The sequence below is a fragment of the Clarias gariepinus genome, chromosome 12 (assembly GCF_024256425.1).
Source record: "Clarias gariepinus isolate MV-2021 ecotype Netherlands chromosome 12, CGAR_prim_01v2, whole genome shotgun sequence".
NCBI classification, from domain to species: Eukaryota; Metazoa; Chordata; class Actinopteri; order Siluriformes; family Clariidae; genus Clarias; species Clarias gariepinus.
The window spans coordinates 25,970,797-25,991,145 of record NC_071111.1 but is presented as its reverse complement, the minus strand read 5'-3'; the positions used below and the strand labels follow the sequence as shown (position 1 = coordinate 25,991,145).

The 20,349-nt window shown below is 41.1% G+C and overlaps 1 protein-coding gene across 1 annotated transcript in view; it reads right to left on the bottom strand.

Moving 5' to 3' along the window:
* The window catches only part of LOC128534119 (NACHT, LRR and PYD domains-containing protein 12-like), a 483,267-nt gene that overhangs the window by 317,017 nt on the left and 145,901 nt on the right, over positions 1–20,349 (bottom strand). The window contains exon 12 of the mRNA XM_053508420.1: positions 18,961–19,155. Within this exon, the coding sequence (XP_053364395.1) occupies positions 18,961–19,155 (195 nt within the window). The remainder of the gene's footprint in view (positions 1–18,960; positions 19,156–20,349) is intronic.

Sequence of the window (20,349 nt, the reverse complement as noted above, 5' to 3'; positions counted from 1 at the left end):
AGACCGAGCAGGGGAGACGATTACCCACAATTCCGTAGCACAAGAGAGATAAAAAAACATTGGCTCAGTTGTGATCATGTGACATTCGGCATCGAAACAAAAATTGACTGTTTGCTACATGATATGCAGTACTTGTAAACTAAGACTTGCTCGTTTTTAAGTTAAAAAAAAAATGCTTGTCTTGTGGAACACTCTTGCTCCGGCTCCTCAGCTGGGCTTCGAGGACGGGCCGCTGCTTCCTCCGCCTCCCGGCTTTGAGGACGTCGCTCCAGCTCCACCGTCCAGCTCAGCGCACGCCGCTCCAGCTCCGCCGCCCCCGCCCAGCTCAGCGCACGCCGCTCCAGCTCCGCGGCCCCCGCCGCCCAGCTCAGCGAGCGTCGCTCTAGCTCCTCAGCCGCCGCCGAGCGTCGCTCCAGCTCCTCAGCCGCCGCCGAGCGTCGCTCCAGCTCCTCAGCCGCCGCCGAGCGTCGCTCCAGCTCCTCAGCCGCCGCCGAGCGTCGCTCCAGCTCCTCAGCCGCCGCCGAGCGTCGCTCCAGCTCCTCAGCCGCCGCCGAGCGTCGCTCCAGCTCCTCAGCCTCGCATGGGGGCTTGGACTACGCAGCCTTTCCGGCCCTGCTCGCGAGAGGGGATCGACCGCCTCAATGTTGGGGGACCAGACTGGGACCGCTGGGGAGGGTGTCCCGGTCCTCCGGTAACGCTCCGGAGGAGCGTTTTTTAGGGGGGGGGGTACTGTAATGGTTAACCCCTAGAGGGCGCCAAAGCGCCTGGGTTTGTTTTATGTTGTAGTTTTGTTTTAGTTGGACTTCATGTCCCAGACTGCACCTTGGTCAGGTGACATAAGGATTCACCTGAACCGAGGTAAGGTAATTAAGTTTATTATAAAGAGCCTGACTGAAGCTCAGTCAGGCGTCTAGCTTTAGTTGGTATTTATATGATTTATGTCGGTGTTTGTTTTATGTGTTTATTTAAAATAATAAAAACCATTCTTGAAACGCCAGCTCGCCTCCTGCAATTATGCCACCCAAACACACACGCCGATTGAGGAATCCTAACAGTTACGAGTTATCTCCACATTATCTCATTTACGAAACCCATACAGTGGAACCTTGGATTGCGGTCTCTCCTTGGATTGGATTGTGGATAGCAGGACACACAAGCATTTTTCAAGATGAGCAAAATTTCAAAATAAATTTTAACTTGATAGGTCTCTATATATGAGTAGTACTCATGCACTTTGTCTGCCAAGCGTCACGTGATCACAACTAAACAAATGTTTCTTCTTTCTCACGCGTGTGCATGTTTGTGCGCACACGCACGTGTGTGTGTTTGTGTCCGTCTTACACAGATGCCCCCCTCGCCTTCTCTCCTCTCGTCTTTCTTCAGCTTCAAACACACACTTACACGATGCATGCACATACAAATGCACAAACACACACACACACACATGCACACACTAATGGAAACACTGTTCTGTCAATAATCTTTTCAAAAGGTAAAGTGCAGGTTAATTTGTTTTATTTTACTTCATATTTTGTATTAATTATTTTTATATGAATATTTTTGGGTTGTAAAACAAATCATCAGAATTTCCATTATTTCTTATAGGGGAAATTTTTTTTGATATACGAGTGTTTTTGATATACAAGTACAATTCTGGAACGCGTTATGCTCGCAATCCAAAGTTTAACTGTACAGTAAATCATTACCGCAACAGATGCTTATAAGATGCTAATTTAATTAATAGAGAAATAGTATTTTGATTTTATATGCATCTGTAGAATCTACAAATTATATTCTTTTAGGTTTGTGATGTAATTTTGATAAAATATTAGCTTTCTTAGAAACATAAAATAAAATGTTTGTAAATTGTGGAAGGTGTTACAATAATGAGAGAAGTTAATCAAAATAAAATAAAAAACTGTTAAATAAAAAAATTTTTCAGACCTTCAAGTAACTGCAAACGACTATTAATAATCTATTTTTTTAAATGTGAAAATTTATTTGCTTTTTTAACACTTGCGGTAATGAGAATTCTTATTTTGGTAATTATGTTCAAAAAGGTGTTAAATAGTAGGTAAAAGTTTTTATGCCACACCTTCATGCCCACAGTCCAACACCTAGCAGGACATGACATGTGGTGTTAAAAAATAATAATAATAATAATAATAATAATAATAAACCTTTGTTTTAAAAATATGACCTTTTGTTCCAGTCATATTTTAAACAAGATATTACATAGGATTTTATTCTGGAAGGTAAATTAAAAGTTTGGCATTTTCTTTTCTTCAGCCAAGCAAGCTTTGTCTTAGAATTCATTAATTTTGTGTTATAAAAAAAAATCCACTGTGGTTTAAATATATTTGTTACTGTCTTGTGTTGCAGTGTAATTTGACTTTTAAAAAAATGGCTGTGATGAATGTGCGTGATTGTGGAAAATTTGGTTTCATTTTTTTTTAATCGAATGGTAGCTCTTTCTTTAGCGCAAAACAAAAGAGAGCTTCGTCCCAACTTTTAGGGGTTGAGCTAGTGGAATTTGGGAAGGTTGAGTACACTGTGAAAAGTATTCTAGAAAATGAACAAAGAGGATGAGGAAGTATTTGATGGGTTTAAGGTTGATGGGACTAGAAAAAATGATTTAAACTGCAAGGAAGAAAAGGGAGATCAAAAACAAAAGTTGGCGGTAGTCCAACATGATCCTAGACCATGGTTCCCAACTTATGAATTTCCGCAGATACAAACAAACTGCGGTTCACTTCTAACATTCATAGATGCGAACAAATCGTGCAAGTAGCCCACATGTACAAAAACTGACACTGCAGTGAACCAGATACCAACATTTACAATTTTATACAATATTTTAGTGTTGAAATTGAATGTATAAAATGTTAAATCATGTATATTGTATGTGTTTGCGTGTTGGGGTGCGGGAGAAATGAGTCGGTCTCATCGGTTTCAATGAATCAGTCCGTGATAGAAAATGTCTGTCCTGTAAAGCTGTCCTGATGGTGAATAATCTTTCGGGACATCCTCAACAAAAACGGGTTTACAGTCTAAGAAAGTAGAAAATCTTTGACAGAATAGCGTCCAAGATTACCCTGGCAAACTTAGCAGACTAAGTAAAGTCAACATCCGTGTGTGTGTTAGTCTTCCTACACAATAAATTATGTTGTACTTGCATAAAATTCAACAACTTAACATGTATTATATTCAATCATGTTGAGATAAATCAAAGAGATCTTGTCACTATGAAAATAATATCAGGAAATATCAGAGCAAACATCGCGAGAAGATATCGCGAGAAGAGAACACAGTTTGTTGAGAAGACAAACGTTTGACGGGCGTGTGGAAAAGGTAAACAGGAATTAATTCCCAAATAGAAACGAACATAAATGTCACCTGCTGTTTAGCGATGTTTAGTCACGTTATTTTGGTTTAAGCTATTTCTTGTATTTTTAATCACACTTAAAATGTGGGTGTTCGAAGTTGTTGAGCAGATCGATTTTGGTAAATTACATCGATATTCCAGGACAAAACTGCTGCTTCAAACACTGCCATAGCAGCTCACATGATCATTTAGGAATGTCACAGGGTAAAACCTGTGACGGGCATGTGGCCAATTGTTTTTACTTCTCGTTCACTCCGAAGCAGGATGCATCCCCTGCTGCACAGTTCATTCGTGGTCCAGGGTCCAGAGTACAACGGTTAGAGTTTGAAGGCAGGGGTTAAGGCTCAGAGCCTAATGTTGTGCGGAGAACACTCAAGGCAAGAGCATCATGGGGGTGGAGCGATGCCACGCTCCAAGGACTGAAAAGGCAAATAATCTAACCGCTGCCATTTGATCACCACATGGGAAAGGAAGGCCAAAGGATTGGGCCCGCTGCCACGGCACTTTAATGTACAGCAAGTACCACCTTTCACAATCCAGCTGCCAACAAGGAAAAGGCACTGAGTTCACTATTAAGGTCCCCATTCCCAGTCGGTATAAGCCACCAATACGTCAGAAGTCACAAGGGCTCACACTGAGGCTGCCCCGATGGATAACTTGGCAGGGCCAGCTCGCCGCTACAGTGAATGAAGGTAAGCTGTGTCAAGATCATTCTTCACACGTGATTTGCATGTGAGGGGGGCAATACCCTGCACCTGATGGACTTCAAAAAGGTGAGCCGCACCAGCTTGAGCATGGTATGCTGTTATCAAGCCAGCCTGAGCACATAATACTGAAACAGGGGCTCCAGTAAGAGGCTTTTATTTTGAAAAGTATGCAAGCTGCTGGTGATTTGGGTGGCTGCGATTGGTTGAAGGGTTAAGAGAAAGAACTGGTCAGAACGAATCCAGACTGAAGCTGTTTTTTTTCAGTGTCATGGAAGAGAGAGGAAAAAAAGCGCAGACACAAAATAAAACAGGAGAAAAAAGCGTTAGTAAGTGGAATTAAGTGGAAACTGGAAAAGCAAGTGAGCTGAGAGTTTGTTTAATTTAGGTGGTTACTTTTAAGCCACACAGGTAACAAGTTTACCCTGTTAGCTCCTGTTTTAGCGTGGTGCAGCACTGAATGCCCCTCTTTTGGCACCATGTTGGACAAAGATGAGAAAAGCCTGCACGAGCCGCAGAAGCACTTTTTATGCCTGCCAAGTATCTGCCTGCGAACCAGCCATAAGAAAGGTAAAGGCTGTTGTCATTGCCCTTAAGGCCCCCACTCCCAGCCGGGAAAGCCACCCAGCCGAGGAACATCATGAAGAGGCCGCACCAACAAAGGGCTGGGCAGGGCTGTTTGACCCTGGCCATGAAGCTGTGTCAAACTGTTGGCAGGAGCTGCTGCCCACGTGGATGCTCCCTGTCACTCCTTCACTTCCAACACTCGCCACTCATCATGCCCTCATTAAAAAAAGTGTCTTGATGATTAATAAAGATTAATAGCATCACACTGGCCAACCTGTAAGCAGTGCATTTTCACATTTAACAACCTGGCACACAACACCTACAGTACAAGCTCCCATCCCCCAACATACTGCCTAGCTAGAACTATAAAAGCAATCTAAACAATCTAAATCTAATCTAATCTAATCTCATTAAATATTCCACATTTCTGGTTGGTTTGGTAGCTAATAGCCTTGTCCAAAGGGGGGTTACACAAGCAGGTAATTGAATGTCAGGGTATATGAAAAGGAGTTGTGCATCAGGGTCTTTCATCCACTCTCCAGCTACCACGTCAGGATCGGTTAAGGCTTTTGTAATTAGCAATTGCTCAATGCCTTTGATCTCTACAAGTTCCTTAAAAAATCACTGTTTAGCACTGGCATTTAACTTCTCCCCAGTAAGGTCCCTTTTCTTAATGCCTACCCATCCTAACCTCAACAGAAAACACTGTCACAGATATAAAAAAATAACTAATGACTAACAATTTTCTCATTGGACCTTACGATTGAAACAGTTACTCAGTATTTGAGTCGTCAATCCTGGTTAACATCAGCCGCTAACGCCCTCAAAGCAACTCAGCAAACATGGCAGCCAAGGACTCGAACACGGCCTAGCAAGGTCACTAGAATTCTAATGGCACACATGTGAAACCAATCTCACAATCATTCCAGACCAGGGGTCGGCAACCTTAAACACAACCTTAAAACAAGAGGCATTTGGACCCGTTTCACACAGAAAAGAAAACACCGGGAGTCGCAAAACCCTTTTGACATCTAAAATGAATAAACACTTCATATGTTGTTTCTTACCTTTATGTCATAGATTAAAAAAAAAACTATAGTGTGTTGCATTAATGTGATCAATAAACAGCTAACAAAAGCCTACTTTCAAAAAAAAATGTCTCTGATGTCTATTTGTCCTCCTCGGTTTAGTAATTCGTGCACATGATTTATTAATCCATGCACTCGTTTTTTTTTTTGTACTACATGAGAGGCTCCGTACTCTCTGTATTTTTGAAAGAAAGTCGAACTTAAATTATCCACTTGCAGCAAACCAAAAATGCTGCCTGCTTCTGTGTGCCGTCATCCTTTTATCGCATGTACTGGACTGTGCAGTCAGTTGCCAACCCCCCCAAAAAATGGAGCTTAAAAAAGCTAACTGACCACTGCTACAGACGATAAATGGAACTTTTTAAGTAAAATCCAAACAGATACCAAGCCTTTGTTACACTGTGATTACACTGATGATAAGGGCACGATTTCCAGCCAGTGCCCAAACCCCAGCCACTGGATGCAGTGCCGGTCTCAAGCCGGGACAAAATGGGAGGGTTGCGTCAGAAAGGGCATCCGGCGTAAAACCAGTGCTAAGTTGTAGTGCGGACCAGATATTCCGCTGTGGCGACCCCTTGCCGGGGGCAGCGAAAGACCAACAACAACAACTAACATAATTAGCATCTTGCTAGTATTATGGTAACAATATTAACATATTGCTAGCATTATGCTAATGAAATTAGTATGTTGCTAGCATAATGCTAATAAGATTAGCATGTTGCTAGCATAATGCTAATAAGATTAGCATGTTGCTAGCATTATGCTAATAAAATTAGCATGTTGCTAGCATTATGCTAATATGATTAGCATGTTGCTAGCATTATGCTAATATGATTAGCATGTTGCTAGCATAATGCTAATAAGATTAGCATGTTGCTAGCATTATGCTAACTGTATTAGCATGTTGCTAGCATTATGCTAATAAGATTAGCATGTTGCTAGCATTATGCTAATAAGATTATCATGTTGCTAGCTATATTATTAGCATGTAGCTAACATGATGCTAGCATGATTAGCATGTAGCTAACATGATGCTAGCATGATTAGCATGTTGCTAGCGTGACTCCAAAGATTTGCTACGGCAGTCACCAATCATATTTTCTTCAAAAAATGTACCTCTCTAGTTATCATTATTATTATTTAGAACGTAAATGGCGTCAAACTAAATTGTTAGTATTTCAAATAGCATGGAAGGAGAGCATCCTGAACTATAGAAAAGCTCTTAGTGTAGCTAGATCAACATATCTCTCCACTCTTATAGAAAATAACAAAAATAATCCTAGAATTTTATTTAATGCTGTAGCCAAATTAACCAGAAATAAGACCACTGCAGAAATCTCCACAACAACATCATGCAATAGTGAGGACTTTATGAACTTTTTTATAATAAAATTGTAAATATTAGGCATAAAATTGAGGTTTTGAAACCAAACTATGTAATTGATGCAGATGTTAATCTAGCCATGTCAGATCAGAACCTAGAATACTTTACTCCCCTTAAAGAGAATGAACTAATTTCACTCATCTCTTCTGCAAATTCATCAACCTGTATCTTAGATCCTGTACCGACACATTTTCTTAAACAGATAGTACCAGCAATAACAGAACCCCTGTTGAGAATAATGAATTCTTCACTCAGCATTGGTTATGTTCCAAAATCTTTTAAATTAGCAGTTATCAAACCAATAATTAAGAAACCTGAACTCGACCCCTGTCAGCTGTCCAGTTACAGGCCAATATCAAACCTCCCTTTGACAGAATCTTTATCTCTAAGATTCTGAAAAAGATAGTAGTGGAGCAGCTATGCTCATATCTACATAGAAATGGCATACATGAACTGTATCAGTCAGGATTTAGACCTTATCACAGCACAGAGACAGCACTCGTTAAAGTAGTAAATGACATCCTATTGGCCTCTGATCAGGGTTGTGTAACTATGCTTGTATTACTTGACCTCAGTGCAGCTTTTGACACCATTGATCACGCTATTCTTCTTCACAGATTAGAAAATGTAGTAGGAATTAAGGGTACAGCCTCTCCTGGCTCAGATCCTATCTGACCCATTGTTATCATGTATGTAGACTTAAATGGTGATTATTCTGCATGTTCTCTAGTGGAGTTTGGCGTTCCGCAGGGTTCAGTTTTAGGTCCACTGCTTTTTTCCCTTTACATGCTTCCTCTGGGCAACATAATCCGTAAGCATGGTATTAGTTTTCATTGGTATGCTGACGATACACAGTTATATGTCTCAGCAAAACCTGATGAGAAAAAACAGCTTACTAAAATTGAGCAATGTGTGCAGGACATAAGAAATTGGATGCTAATTAACTTACTTCTGCTTAATCCGGATAAGACAGAAGTTCTAGTCATAGGACCGCATACAGCTAGGAATAAAATTTTAGATCACACCGTAACTTTAGATGGCCTTTCTGTTCCATCAAGTGCAACAGTGAAAGACCTTGGTGTGATTATTGATTCCAGCCTTTCATTTGAAGCTCATGTAGATAATATTACCAGGATAGCATTCTTTCACCTCAGAAATATTGCCAGGATAAGAAATGTATTGTCGCTAAATGATGCAGAAAAACTAGTTCATGCTTTTATCACCTCTAGGTTGGACTATTGTAATGCCTTACTGTCTGGTTGTTCAGCTAGATGCATAAATAAGCTTCAGCTAGTCCAGAATGCAGCAGCGAGAGTCCTCACTAGAACCAGAAGATATGAGCACATCACCCCTATCTTATCTTCACTGCATTGGCTTCCTGTGAAATTTCGCATTGATTTTAAAATACTACTCTTGACATATAAAGCATTAAATGGTCTCGAGCCGCAGTACCTGAGCGAACTGCTAGTGTCATACGAACCGCCACGCCCACTTCGATCAAAGGATGCAGTACCTGTATTATGAAAAATACAGCTGGGGGCAGAGCTTTTTCTTACAAAGCCCCAAAATTATGGAATAGTCTTCCAAATAGTGTTCAGGACTCAGACACAGTCTCAGTGTTTAAGTTCAGGCTAAAAACCTATTTATTTAGCCAAGCATTTTTATAAATAGATTTGCCTCAGGTAAAGAAGCAGATCTGGGGGACACATGGATGTAGAGTATTATGGTGAACTGGTATGTTTGGATGCTGTCTTCCTGACTCTCATTGATTACTCAGGTTTGCTGACGGTGAGGTGATTGTTTGCTTTAAAACTCAGGAAGCCCTCATGTTTGTGTTTCCTTCTGGCTCTCCCTTTTAGTTATGCTGTCATAGTTAGTCCTGCCAGAGTCTCTGCTTGCACTCTACAGTTAATATACATTCACATTATACATTGTGTGACTGTGACCATACCTAACTGCCATCTCTCCTCTTCTTCTCTTTCTCCCCCTCTTTCTCTTTCCTCTCTCCTCCTGTTTCCCCTCTTCACTCTTTCCCTCTCTCTGTCGAGCTACATATGTCGTTCCCGAGCTGCCAGTGATCCAGACTCCCTCTGCCCTCCGGACCTGTCTGACCCATCCTGGTGCCCCACTTGGATGCCCCGTGTGTCTCTCTGGGATGCGTCTGAAAATGGTTCTGGCCCTTGACTGGTGTTGGCAACTGTTTCTCTGGGGACTTGACAGTTCGGTAGTTCAGGACTGGAACTTCCTACAAGTCTACCTGGGTCTTCAACAACTACCTGGACTCCATATTAACATCAATTAACATCAGCTATTATAGCTGAACTGCCTGCTACCTAACACACTGTATAAATGCAGATCATTTACTGCTTTCTGTTTCACCCAAATGAGGATGGGTTCCCTGTTGAGTCTGGTTCCTCTCAAGGTTTCTTCCTATTACCATCTCAGGGGGTTTTTCCTTGCCACTGTCGCCCTCGGCTTGCTCACCAGGGACAAACTGACCATTTTGATTCATACACATTCACATTTCATACAAACTTAAATAATTCTTTTGATTGTGTAAAGCTGCTTTGCGGCAATTAAATTGCTAAAAGCGCTATACAAATAAAATTGAATTGAATTGAATTTAATTATTTAATTATTAGGATTTTTACTAGTTGTATTATTTAAATCATACGTGTATAACGCATGCGCTTCTTGTTTTGACGCTGGGCGTCACGTCATCACAATTGAGCCAACAGTTTTTCTCTCTCTTGCACTGTAAGTAACCATCTCCCCTGCTGGGTGAATACACACACACGCTGTGTGTGTGTGTGTGTGTGTGTGTGTGTGTGTGTGTGATGTGTGCACACACACATTAACGGAGAGACCGTTTTTAAAACCGTTTGAAAATTAGCAAGGAACGTCGCTAGTCACACTCGTGTGCGCGCATACTAACGGAATTGCTGCTGTAAAGTAAAACAACAACAACAACAACAACAAAAATAATAATCAGCTCCTCACCTTTGAAAACAATCGCGACAGAGAAGAGTTTTACTCTGTGTTTGTAGCACAAGAGGAGGGGGAGCTGTAAAGCTGAGAGAAAGAAAGAAAGGGTGTGTGTGTGTTGGTGTAAATGAACCAGCGCACACACACACAAACAAACACAGGCTTTTACAGCCCCGCTCTCAGGTTCCCAAACAAAACACACACACTCTTTGCCTTACACACTCAAAAACTCTGCAGGCACTAAGCCCCAGCAGGGAAGACGATAAGTCTCGGCTTTACAGCCCCACTCCTTTCGGCTATAAAGTGGGCTTTGGAGGAATGTCGTCACTGGCTCCAGGGCGTCAGAGAGCCATTCATCATCTGGACCAATCATCAGAACCTTATCACCATCCAAAATATCAAACAGCTCAACTCAAGGCAGGCGCGGTGGGCCCTGTTCTTCGAACACTTTAACTTCCATCTTTCATACCATCTGGGGTCCAAGAACACCAAGGCAGATGCCCTCTCCCGAAGACATCCCCCGGGCGGAACCCGCGCCTGTCCTTCCATCATCTAAAATCATTGCACCACTCTGCTGGGAAATGGAAACGAGAGTTCACCAGGCGGAGACCGAGCCGGCAGGTGTGCCGCCCGGACGAATCTACGCACCAAATGCCATGAGAGCAGAGATCCTACAATGGGGCCACTCAACTCCACTCTCGGGACACCCCGGCGCTCTGCGCACTCTTCAATTTATCCAGCGCACCTTCTGGTGGCCATCCATGGTAAAGGATGTGGAGGAGTTTGTCCAGTCGTGCCCAGTGTGTGCCAGGGCCAAGGACACTAACCAGCCGACACCAGGGAAACTTCAACCACTTCCTGTACCCCGCCGGCCCTGGACGCGCATTGCCATTGATTTCATTACGGGCCTGCCGGCCTACGAGGGAAAAAACACCATCCTGACCATTATGGATCGGTTCTCCAAAGCCATGCATCTGGTGGCTCACAGCCAAGCTGATATTAGAACACGTAGTCTGCCTGCATGGGTTCCCAAAAGACATCGTCTCGGACAGGGGGCCCCAGTTCCCCGCCTGGTTCTGTAAGGCCTTCTGCCGTCTGATCAGTTCCACCTGTAGTCTGTCATCCAGGTATCACCCCCAGACTAATAGTCAGACGGAACGGACCAACCAACAACTGGAACTGGGCAGAGGCACCCAGTACTTGGTTGACTGGGAAGGTTACAGTCCCGAGGAACGATCTTGGATTCCGGCCTGGTTCATCCTCGACCCCGAACTCATCCGGGACTACCGTCGTCGGGTATCCTCCACCCGTTGGGAGCCGGTCCTGGACAGCGGCGTACTGTCATGCACACTTGCTCCGCGACCGCGACTAGGAGCCGGAAGTAGTAAGGTCGCGGCTCCGGAAGCATAAAAGGAGACAAAATGGCGCTTCACATTACTCAGTTATTGAGTTGCCCATGCCGGTCCCGAAGCTCTGCTTCACAATAGTGAGTCCTCACCAATTTTGGGTTTATCTTCTAGACGAGTGTGTGTTATTAAAAACGCAGGTTTATTTGTGTAGACTCTTGCTCTCACTCCGAGAGAGTTCTAATAATAATACTACGCGTGGTTATCCTGCCGATTCGCGCTACTTTCGCGTTTGGGTTCACCATCCATGCTACACGGGCTAACTGCTAACAGTCTTCTGGTCCATATCTGGTTAGATCCGTGACAGACAGCATGGTGAGAGTTTCTAAAAATAACTGAGTTTTCACTAATTCACTAATTAAAATTCTTTAAAAAATTAAAGAATAATATGATAAACTTCACAGATTGAAGCTATAAAGGTATTAAATACCTTAAACATATACTCGAAGGGACAGACTTTATTCCCTTTGACATATTAGTTAAACAATATGGGATTATAAAGAACCGATTTTTATAATATCAACAAATTAAATCTATGGTAAAAAGGAAAATCAACTCTAATCATATACCATTACAAATCCCACCAAGTGTGGCAGATTTTCTTAATTTCAAACCCCCCAAATTACTGTCTAAAATATACAGAAGACTTTCTAAAATAGATGAATCAGTATCGCTTCCTATTGTAAAATAGGAGGCAGATCTATCAGTCAGCGGGATCATAATTTCAGGTCTCAGATATGTTTCAAAACCTTTTAACTGATTAGAAATTATAGTTTACAATTAATACAATACAAAATCCTGCATAGAGCGTACTATACAGGTCATAGGATATTCAGGATGGGTTTTACACCTTCGTACAACTGCTTACACTGTTAAGGCAATACACCTAAAAATTACATCCACGCTTTATGGTTTTGTCCGCCTGTTCAGAGGTTCTGGTATGGGATTTGTGAAGTGTTTGAAATGTTCTATTCCAGCCTCTCCTTTAGTCTGCTTGTTAGGCGACCTAACTACAGAAGGTAACATAATCCACATGGTCTTCACCGTCTTATGCATTGTGAAGAAGACTGTCCTTATAATCTGGAATAATAAAAATAATCTTAATATTAACCAATATAGAGATTGTTTGTTGGACTATTAGTCTTGACACATCTTTTGCTGCCACAACAGATCAATCTCTCTGAGCTCCTTTGATCAGCTCCATCATCTAGTGTGAGTGGGGGTTAATATATATATATACATACACTCAACAAAAATATAAATGCAACACCTTTGTTTCTGCTCTGATTTTTCATAAGATCTAAAATTCATTCCAGATACACAATATTACCATTTCTCTCAAACATTGTTCACAAATCAGTCTAAATGTGTGATAGTGAGCACTTCTGCTTTGCTGAGATAATCCATACCACCTCACAGGTGTGCCACATCAAGATGCTGATCTGACATCATGAGTAGTGCACAGGTGTACCTTATACTGCCCACAATAAAAGGCCACCCTGGAATGTGCAGTTTTTTGCTTTATTGGGGGTCTGGGGACTCAGAACCGGTCAGTATCTGGTGTGACCACCATTTGCCTCATGCAGTGCAACACATCTTCTTCGCATAGAGTTTATCAGATTGTCAATTGTGGCCTGTGGAATGTTGGTCCACTCCTCTTCAATGGCTGTGCGAGGTTGTTGGATATTAGTGGGAACTGGTACACGCTGTCGTATACGCCAGTCAAGCACATCCCAAACATGCTCAACGGGTGACATGTCCGGTGAGTATGCTGGCCATGCAAGAACTGAGACATTTTCAGCTTCCAAGAACTGTGTACAGATCCTAGCAACATGGGGCCGTGCATTATCTTGCTGAAACATGAGGTGATGTTCATGGATGTATGGCACAACAATGGGCCTCAGGATCTCATCACGGTATCTCTGTGCATTTAAAATGCCATCAATAAAATGTACCTGTGTTCTTCGTCCATAACAGATGCCTGCACATACCATAACCCCACCACCACCATGGGCCACTCGATCCACAACATTGACATCAGCAAAGCGCTCACCCACACGACGCCACACACGCTGTCTGCCATCTGCCCTGAACAATGTAAACCGAGATTCATCCGTGAAGAGGACACCTCTCCAACGTGCCAGACGCTATCGAATGTGAGCATTTGCCCACTCAAGTCTGTTACGGCGACGAGCTGGAGTCAGGTCAAGACCCCGATGAGGACGACGAGCATGCAGTTGAACTTCCCTGAGACAGTTTCTGACAGTTTTCGTAGAAATTGTTTGGTTATGCAAACCAATTGTTTCAGCAGCTGTCTGAGTGGCTGGTCTCAGACGATCTTGGAGGTGAACCTGCTGGATGTGGAGGTCCTGGGCTGGTGTGGTTACACGTGGTCTGCGGTTGTGAGGCCGGTTGGATGTACTGCCATATTCTCTGAAACGCGTTTGGAGACGGCTTATGGTGGAAAAATGAACATTCAATGCACGAGCAACAGATCTGGTTGACATTCCTGCTGTCAGCCAATTGCACGCTCCCTCAATGCTTGTGGCATCTGTGGCATTTTGCTGTGAGACAAAACTGCACATTCCAGGGTGGCCTTTAATTGCGGGCAGGCTAAGGTACACCTGTGCACTACTCATGATGTCATATCAGCATCTTGATGTGGCACACCTGTGAGGTGGGATGGATTATCTCAGCAAAGCAGAAGTGCTCACTATCACACATTTAGACTGACTTGTGAACAATTTTTGAGAGAAATGGTAATATTGTGTATCTGGAATGAATTTTAGATCTTTAAGTCCATCTCATGAAAAATCGGAGCAGAAAAAAAGGTGTTGCGTTTATATTTTTGTTGAGTATATATATATACTTAGCAAAAAAAGGAAACGCCCTTTTTTCAGGACTGTGTATTTCAACAATAATGTTGTAAAAATCCAAATAACTTTACAGATCTTCATTGTAAAGGGTTTAAACAATGTTTTCCATGCATGTTCAATTAACCATAATCAATTAAATAACATGCACCTGTGGAATGGTCGTTAAGACCTTAACAGCTTACAGAAAGTAGGCATTTAAGTTCACAGTTCTAAAAGCGCAGGACACTTAAGAGACTTGTCTACCAATTGTGGAAAACACCCAAAGAAAGATGCCCAGGGTCCCTGCTTATCTGCGTGAACGTGCATTAGGCATGCTGCAGGGAGGCATAAGGACTGCTGATGTGGCTAGGGCAATAAATTGCCATGTCCGCACTGTGAGACACCTAAGACAGCGCTGCAGGGGGACAGGAAGGACAGCTGATCATCCTCGCAGCGGAAGACCACGTGTAACAACACCTGCACAGGATCGGTACATCCGAATATCACACCTGCGTGACAGGTACAGGATGGCCACAACAACTGCCCGAGTCACACCAGGAACACACAATCCCTCCATCAGTGCTCAGACTGTCCGCAATAGGCAGTCCATGAGGAGGAGATGCACTGCAGTACTTCAAGCAGCTGGTGGCCACACCAGATACTGACTAGTACTTTTGATTTTCAGCCTCCCTTCATTCAGGGACACATTGGGAAACATTTTTAGTTTATGTCTTATGGTGTTGACTCTTTTGGTGTTCATACAAATATTTACACATTAAGTTTACTGAAAGTAAAAACTGTTAAAAGTCAAAGGATGTTTCTTTTTTTGGTGAGTAAAATGTTGGGTTAGCCATACTGTATGTTGCTTAATAATAGCAAATTTATTATTACAAAATCAACATTTACTACCACTAAATTAACATTTTGTCCATTTGCTGTTGTTGTACATCACAACATTTTACCTTGCAGAAAAATAATTTAGTATTTTGTTTTGGATAAAAAATAAATAAAATAAAACAAATAAATAAATAAAACAGAGAAATCACATGTGCATAAGTATTCACAGCCTTTGCTCAACTTTGTTGATGCATTTTTGCAGCAATTACAGCCTGAAGTCTTTTTGAATATGATGCCACAAGCTTGGCACACCTACCCTTGGACAGTTTCACCCATTTCTCTTTGCAGCACCTCTCAAGCTCCATCAGGTTGGATGGGAAGCATCAGTGCACAGCCATTTTAAGATCTCTCCAGAGATGTTCAATCAGATTTAAGTCTGGGCTCTGGCTGGGCTACTCAAGGACATTCACAGAGTTGTCCTGAAGCCACTGGTTTGATATCTTGGCTGTATGCTTATGGTCATTGTCCTGCTGAAAGATGAACCGTCGCCCCAGTCTGGGGTCAAAAGTGCTCTGGAGCAGGTTTTCATCCAGGATGTCCCTGTACATTGCTGGAGTCATCTTTTCCTTTATCCTGACTAGTCTCACAGTTTCTGCCCCTGAAAAACATCCCCACAACATGATGCTGCCACCACCATGCTTCATTGTAGGGATGTATTGGCCTGGTGATGAGCAGTGCCTGGTTTCCTCCAAATGTGATGCCTGGCATTCACACCAATGAGTTCAATCTTTGTCTTGTCTCATCAGACCAGAGATTTTTTTTTCTGATGGTCTGAGAGTCCTTCAGGTGCCTTTCGGCAAACTCCAGGCGGGCTGCCATGTGCCTTTTACTAAGGAGTGGCTTCCGTCTGGCCACTCTACCATATAGGCCTGATTGGTGGATTGCTGCAGAGATGGTTGTCCTTCTGGAAGGTTCTCTTCTCTCTACAGAGGACCTATGGAGCTCTGATAGAGTGACCATTGGGTTCTTGGTCACCTCCCTGACTAAGACCCTTCTCCCCCGATCGTTCAGTTTAGATGGCCGGACAGCTCTAGGAAAGTCCTGGTGGTTTCAAACTTCTTCCACTTACGGATGATGGAGGCCACTGTGCTCATTGGGACCTTTAAAGCAGCAGAAATTTTTTCTGTAACCTTCCCCAGATTTGTGCCTCGAGACAATCCTGTCTCGGAGGTCTACAGTCAATTACTTTGACTTCATGCTTGGTCTGTGCTCTGATATGAACTGTCAACTGTGGGACCTTACTGTATATAGACAGGTGTGTGCCTTTCCAAATCATGTCCAATCAACTGAATTTACCACAGGTAGACTCCAATTAAGCTGCAGAAACATCTTAAGGATAATCAGGGGAAACAGGGGAAACTTTGCTTCATGGCAAAGGCTGTGAAAAGTGGCGGACTGGCCATCTGGAGCACTGGGAGTTTTCCTTCACTTTTAATTTATGGAGGGAGAGATATTGATCCTTAACAACAATTTATATGAATAAAAAGGAGAAAGAAGAAAATGTGGAGCTGAAAGTTTTAGGGGAATAAGAAAAAGCTTTATAGGTAAATGCTGTGAAATGCTTTAAATTAACAGATTCTGTCTATAACTGGTCAGGGACAGCGAGGCTGGATCAAGCAGCCCACCACATCCCACATCATAATACATTGGCTCATTAAAGTGGAAATTCTTTTTTTAAATCACATACTAGTATAAAAATATAACACAATACAAAAACGTAAAAAAAAAATCACTGAACATATATTGTGTCATATTTGTAAAACAAAGAAACAAAGGAAAGAACAATGAGACAAATAACATATAAAACTACGTATAAAGACAATATTTTCGGTGTCCAGTAGCACCAGTCTCACAGAGACCCAGGAGGCTTATAAACAGCAAAATGAGACATTTCGGCAGTATTGTGATTTTTTTTTTAATTATTTATTTATTTAAAAAAAAATGCAAGACAATACTGCCAAAATGTATCATTTACAGGCTGTTAGAAAATATTCTGTGCATTGTCTCTTATTGTCATTTTACAAGGGTGTTAAAAAGCATTCATCAAGTTATTCAGATCAGTGTAAAGTTAGTGTGATTTTGAAAGTGCTATAACTCCACCTGGCACAGTTTCATCCCAGTGGAACAATCTGACTACATGTGCAGTGCCATGAAGAAGTATTTGCCCCTTCCCAATTTTTTTTCTTTGCATATTTGTCACATTTGTATAGGTGGAATTTCACCTAAACACTTTATGAGGAAAAGACAAATTGGCCTTTTTGTCTGTGAGATATCATGAACATTTTGCAGGGGGTATCATCGTGATGCAGTGTAAGGTACACCATCAGTAACAGCATTAATTTGTGCTTTTAATTATTATAGTAGTCAATATTAATTAAAAATAATGTTTCTCAGCATTATTTCGAATTAATATTGACTACCATAATAATTAAAATAAGTAACTAGTTTACTAGCGTAAGCTAATGTTGCTACTGATTTTATTTCAGCTTACCTGTTCAGTTTTATTGCCATTCTTTTTAAAATATTGTCTTTATAGATTTATATGTTGTTTGTCTTGATGTCCTTTCCTTTGTTTATTTGTTTTACTAATATGACCCAATATATGTTCAGTGATACTTCAAATAATATGTTTAAAAAGCATTGATTTCTGTATTGTGTTATATTTTTATACTAGTAACTGGTGTTAAAAATCTATCTCTACAATGTATTATGATGTGGGCTGCTGTGGGCCAGAAAGTCCAGGGCCACTTTTTGGTCCCAGTCCGCCCCTGGCCGTATATACTGTACTTATGTACATGTGCTTTTTTTTGTACATGTGTTAACATTATTTTTAATAGATTAACATAAATCTTAGGTAAACTTTTTTTCATGTTGTCATTATGGTAGATTGTTTTATTATGGTCATTGTGTGTGAAAAAAATGAATTTAATCTATTTTAGAATAAGGCTGTGACATAACAAAATGTGGAAAAAGTCATGCGATGTGAATACTTTCCAGATGCACTGTACATCTGCTGTTTCACTTTAACAGTGAAACACTAAAATGTACAGATCTTGAGCTATGCAGGGTGAGGTTTGTGTTTAGTGTTAGACAAAATAACTGGGCATACGGTGTGGGGACATCGTGTGTGTGAAAAAATGCCCTTATTTCAAGAAGCTCACTTTCAAGCTTTTCTAAAAACTTAGTAGCTGTAGTTACATAGCTATTCTGTGTTAAATATTAGATAAAATTCCATGGTATGTGAATGAGCATCACATAGAAACAGCGATGAGGAGTCACAGTTTCTTTTTCAACCACGAATGTATGAAATTTATAACAGGTAACAGAGCAAAAAATAAATAAATCATGTATTTACCAACGGCCATCATAAAATTCATTATGATATCACCAAAGCATTGTTTATGCTAAGTTAGGGTTAGGACACTGCACACTGTTGAACACTGGCTAACAGGACATGATCAGATTGCATTTTTTATTTTTAATTGTTTATTAAAATACTTGTTTTTTATTATTGCATTTATTTTTTAATTAGAATTTTTACTCATTAAAACTTAAATTCTCTAAATAAACAATAACATTTTGGGGTGCTGTGTGAGGGGCTATGACTATCCTAGTAGTAGCTACAACAACCCCAAACCCCTACAAGACAACACCCATAGTTACTGTGACTCTCAAAGAGATGACTATACCTCAGACTTTCCACTTTACTGTGAGGATTCTCCAGTACTGCAGAGAGAGTCTTTACTCCTGAGTCTCCTAGTGTACTTTTGGACAGATCCAGTGTTTTCACAGTCAGATGCAGTTCTCTCAGATTGGAGGTTTCTGAGTTGAGTGCTGAGACCAGAGCTGACCAACTGTTCACTCCAACTTTATCACACCTGATACTGAAGGAAATAAAATAATACATAATGAAATAAAGTTAGAGCAAATAATCAAACAAATCCCTAAATATTTTACTGTAGCCTCTTATTTTACAAATGCAATCAAACATCACTTAGACAATAGGCTCAAAAGGACAAAACTTTCAGTTTATATTCTGGCACTAAACTGCTCCTAATGTCCCTTCTACTTAACATTTTGATTTCTTTTACGGTGCAGGTTTAACTTCAGGCAAATACAGAAGGACTTATAAATGTCAGAATAATGAATAGTATTAATATTAACATATTAGTTAAATTATTAATAGTAATGATTTTTTTCTTCTTGTATATAAAATATTTTGATTGGTGTGGGTGGGGCCACTGAGGAAGTCGATACGGCCCCTACATGTTCTTAAACATGTGTATGTGACAAATAAATTTTTTATTTGAATTTAAACAGTGTTCTTAAACAGTCCGGGTTTAATAAAGGAGAGACTCCTCCTGATTATGTATCTTGAAGGTAGGTGCAAGCTTGATGAAGTACAACAGTTATAGTGGAAATGTGGGTGGGCATGAGGGGGAATGGGGGTGGAGGCAATGAAGGGGGTGTTTATTAGATATTGTTAAATTCGGGAAAAAATTATCAAGAATTTTATTAAGAATTTAGACTGATAGTAGCAAAAATTTCATCAATGCAGTGTTATAAATTGGCATAGTTCGATGCCATACAAGTTCAATAACAGCTGAGTTCATTGTTGGCATTGTAATGTTAGGAAAGCTTATAAAAAAGGCGATACCAGCATTCTTCTGGTCAGGAGCTTTATTGTAGTACTAATAACAAAAGAAATCATTAACAGGAACTCACTCAACACACATCCCACGGCACTCTCGTTCACACATGCCTGTTCCCGCTGTACTATAAGCACATAGGCTATTCGATATGTTACCGTATATATGCTAAACAACTATCATTACAGGCATGTGTGTGTGCTTGTGTGTGTTCAAGGCTATTTATTGTATTATCTGAAACAACTAATCTAAATCTAAAACTTTTTACAGTCTCTGATTGGTGTGTCTGTTGTCACATGCCATGCGGTACCAATCAGATCGAGCACAGGGGACTAATACATAGTCATTTCTAGAAATGGGCAGGAGGTATGCCCCCAAATGCATTGCTTATCCCATTAATGCCAAATATCCTCCCTTCACCTAATGCTA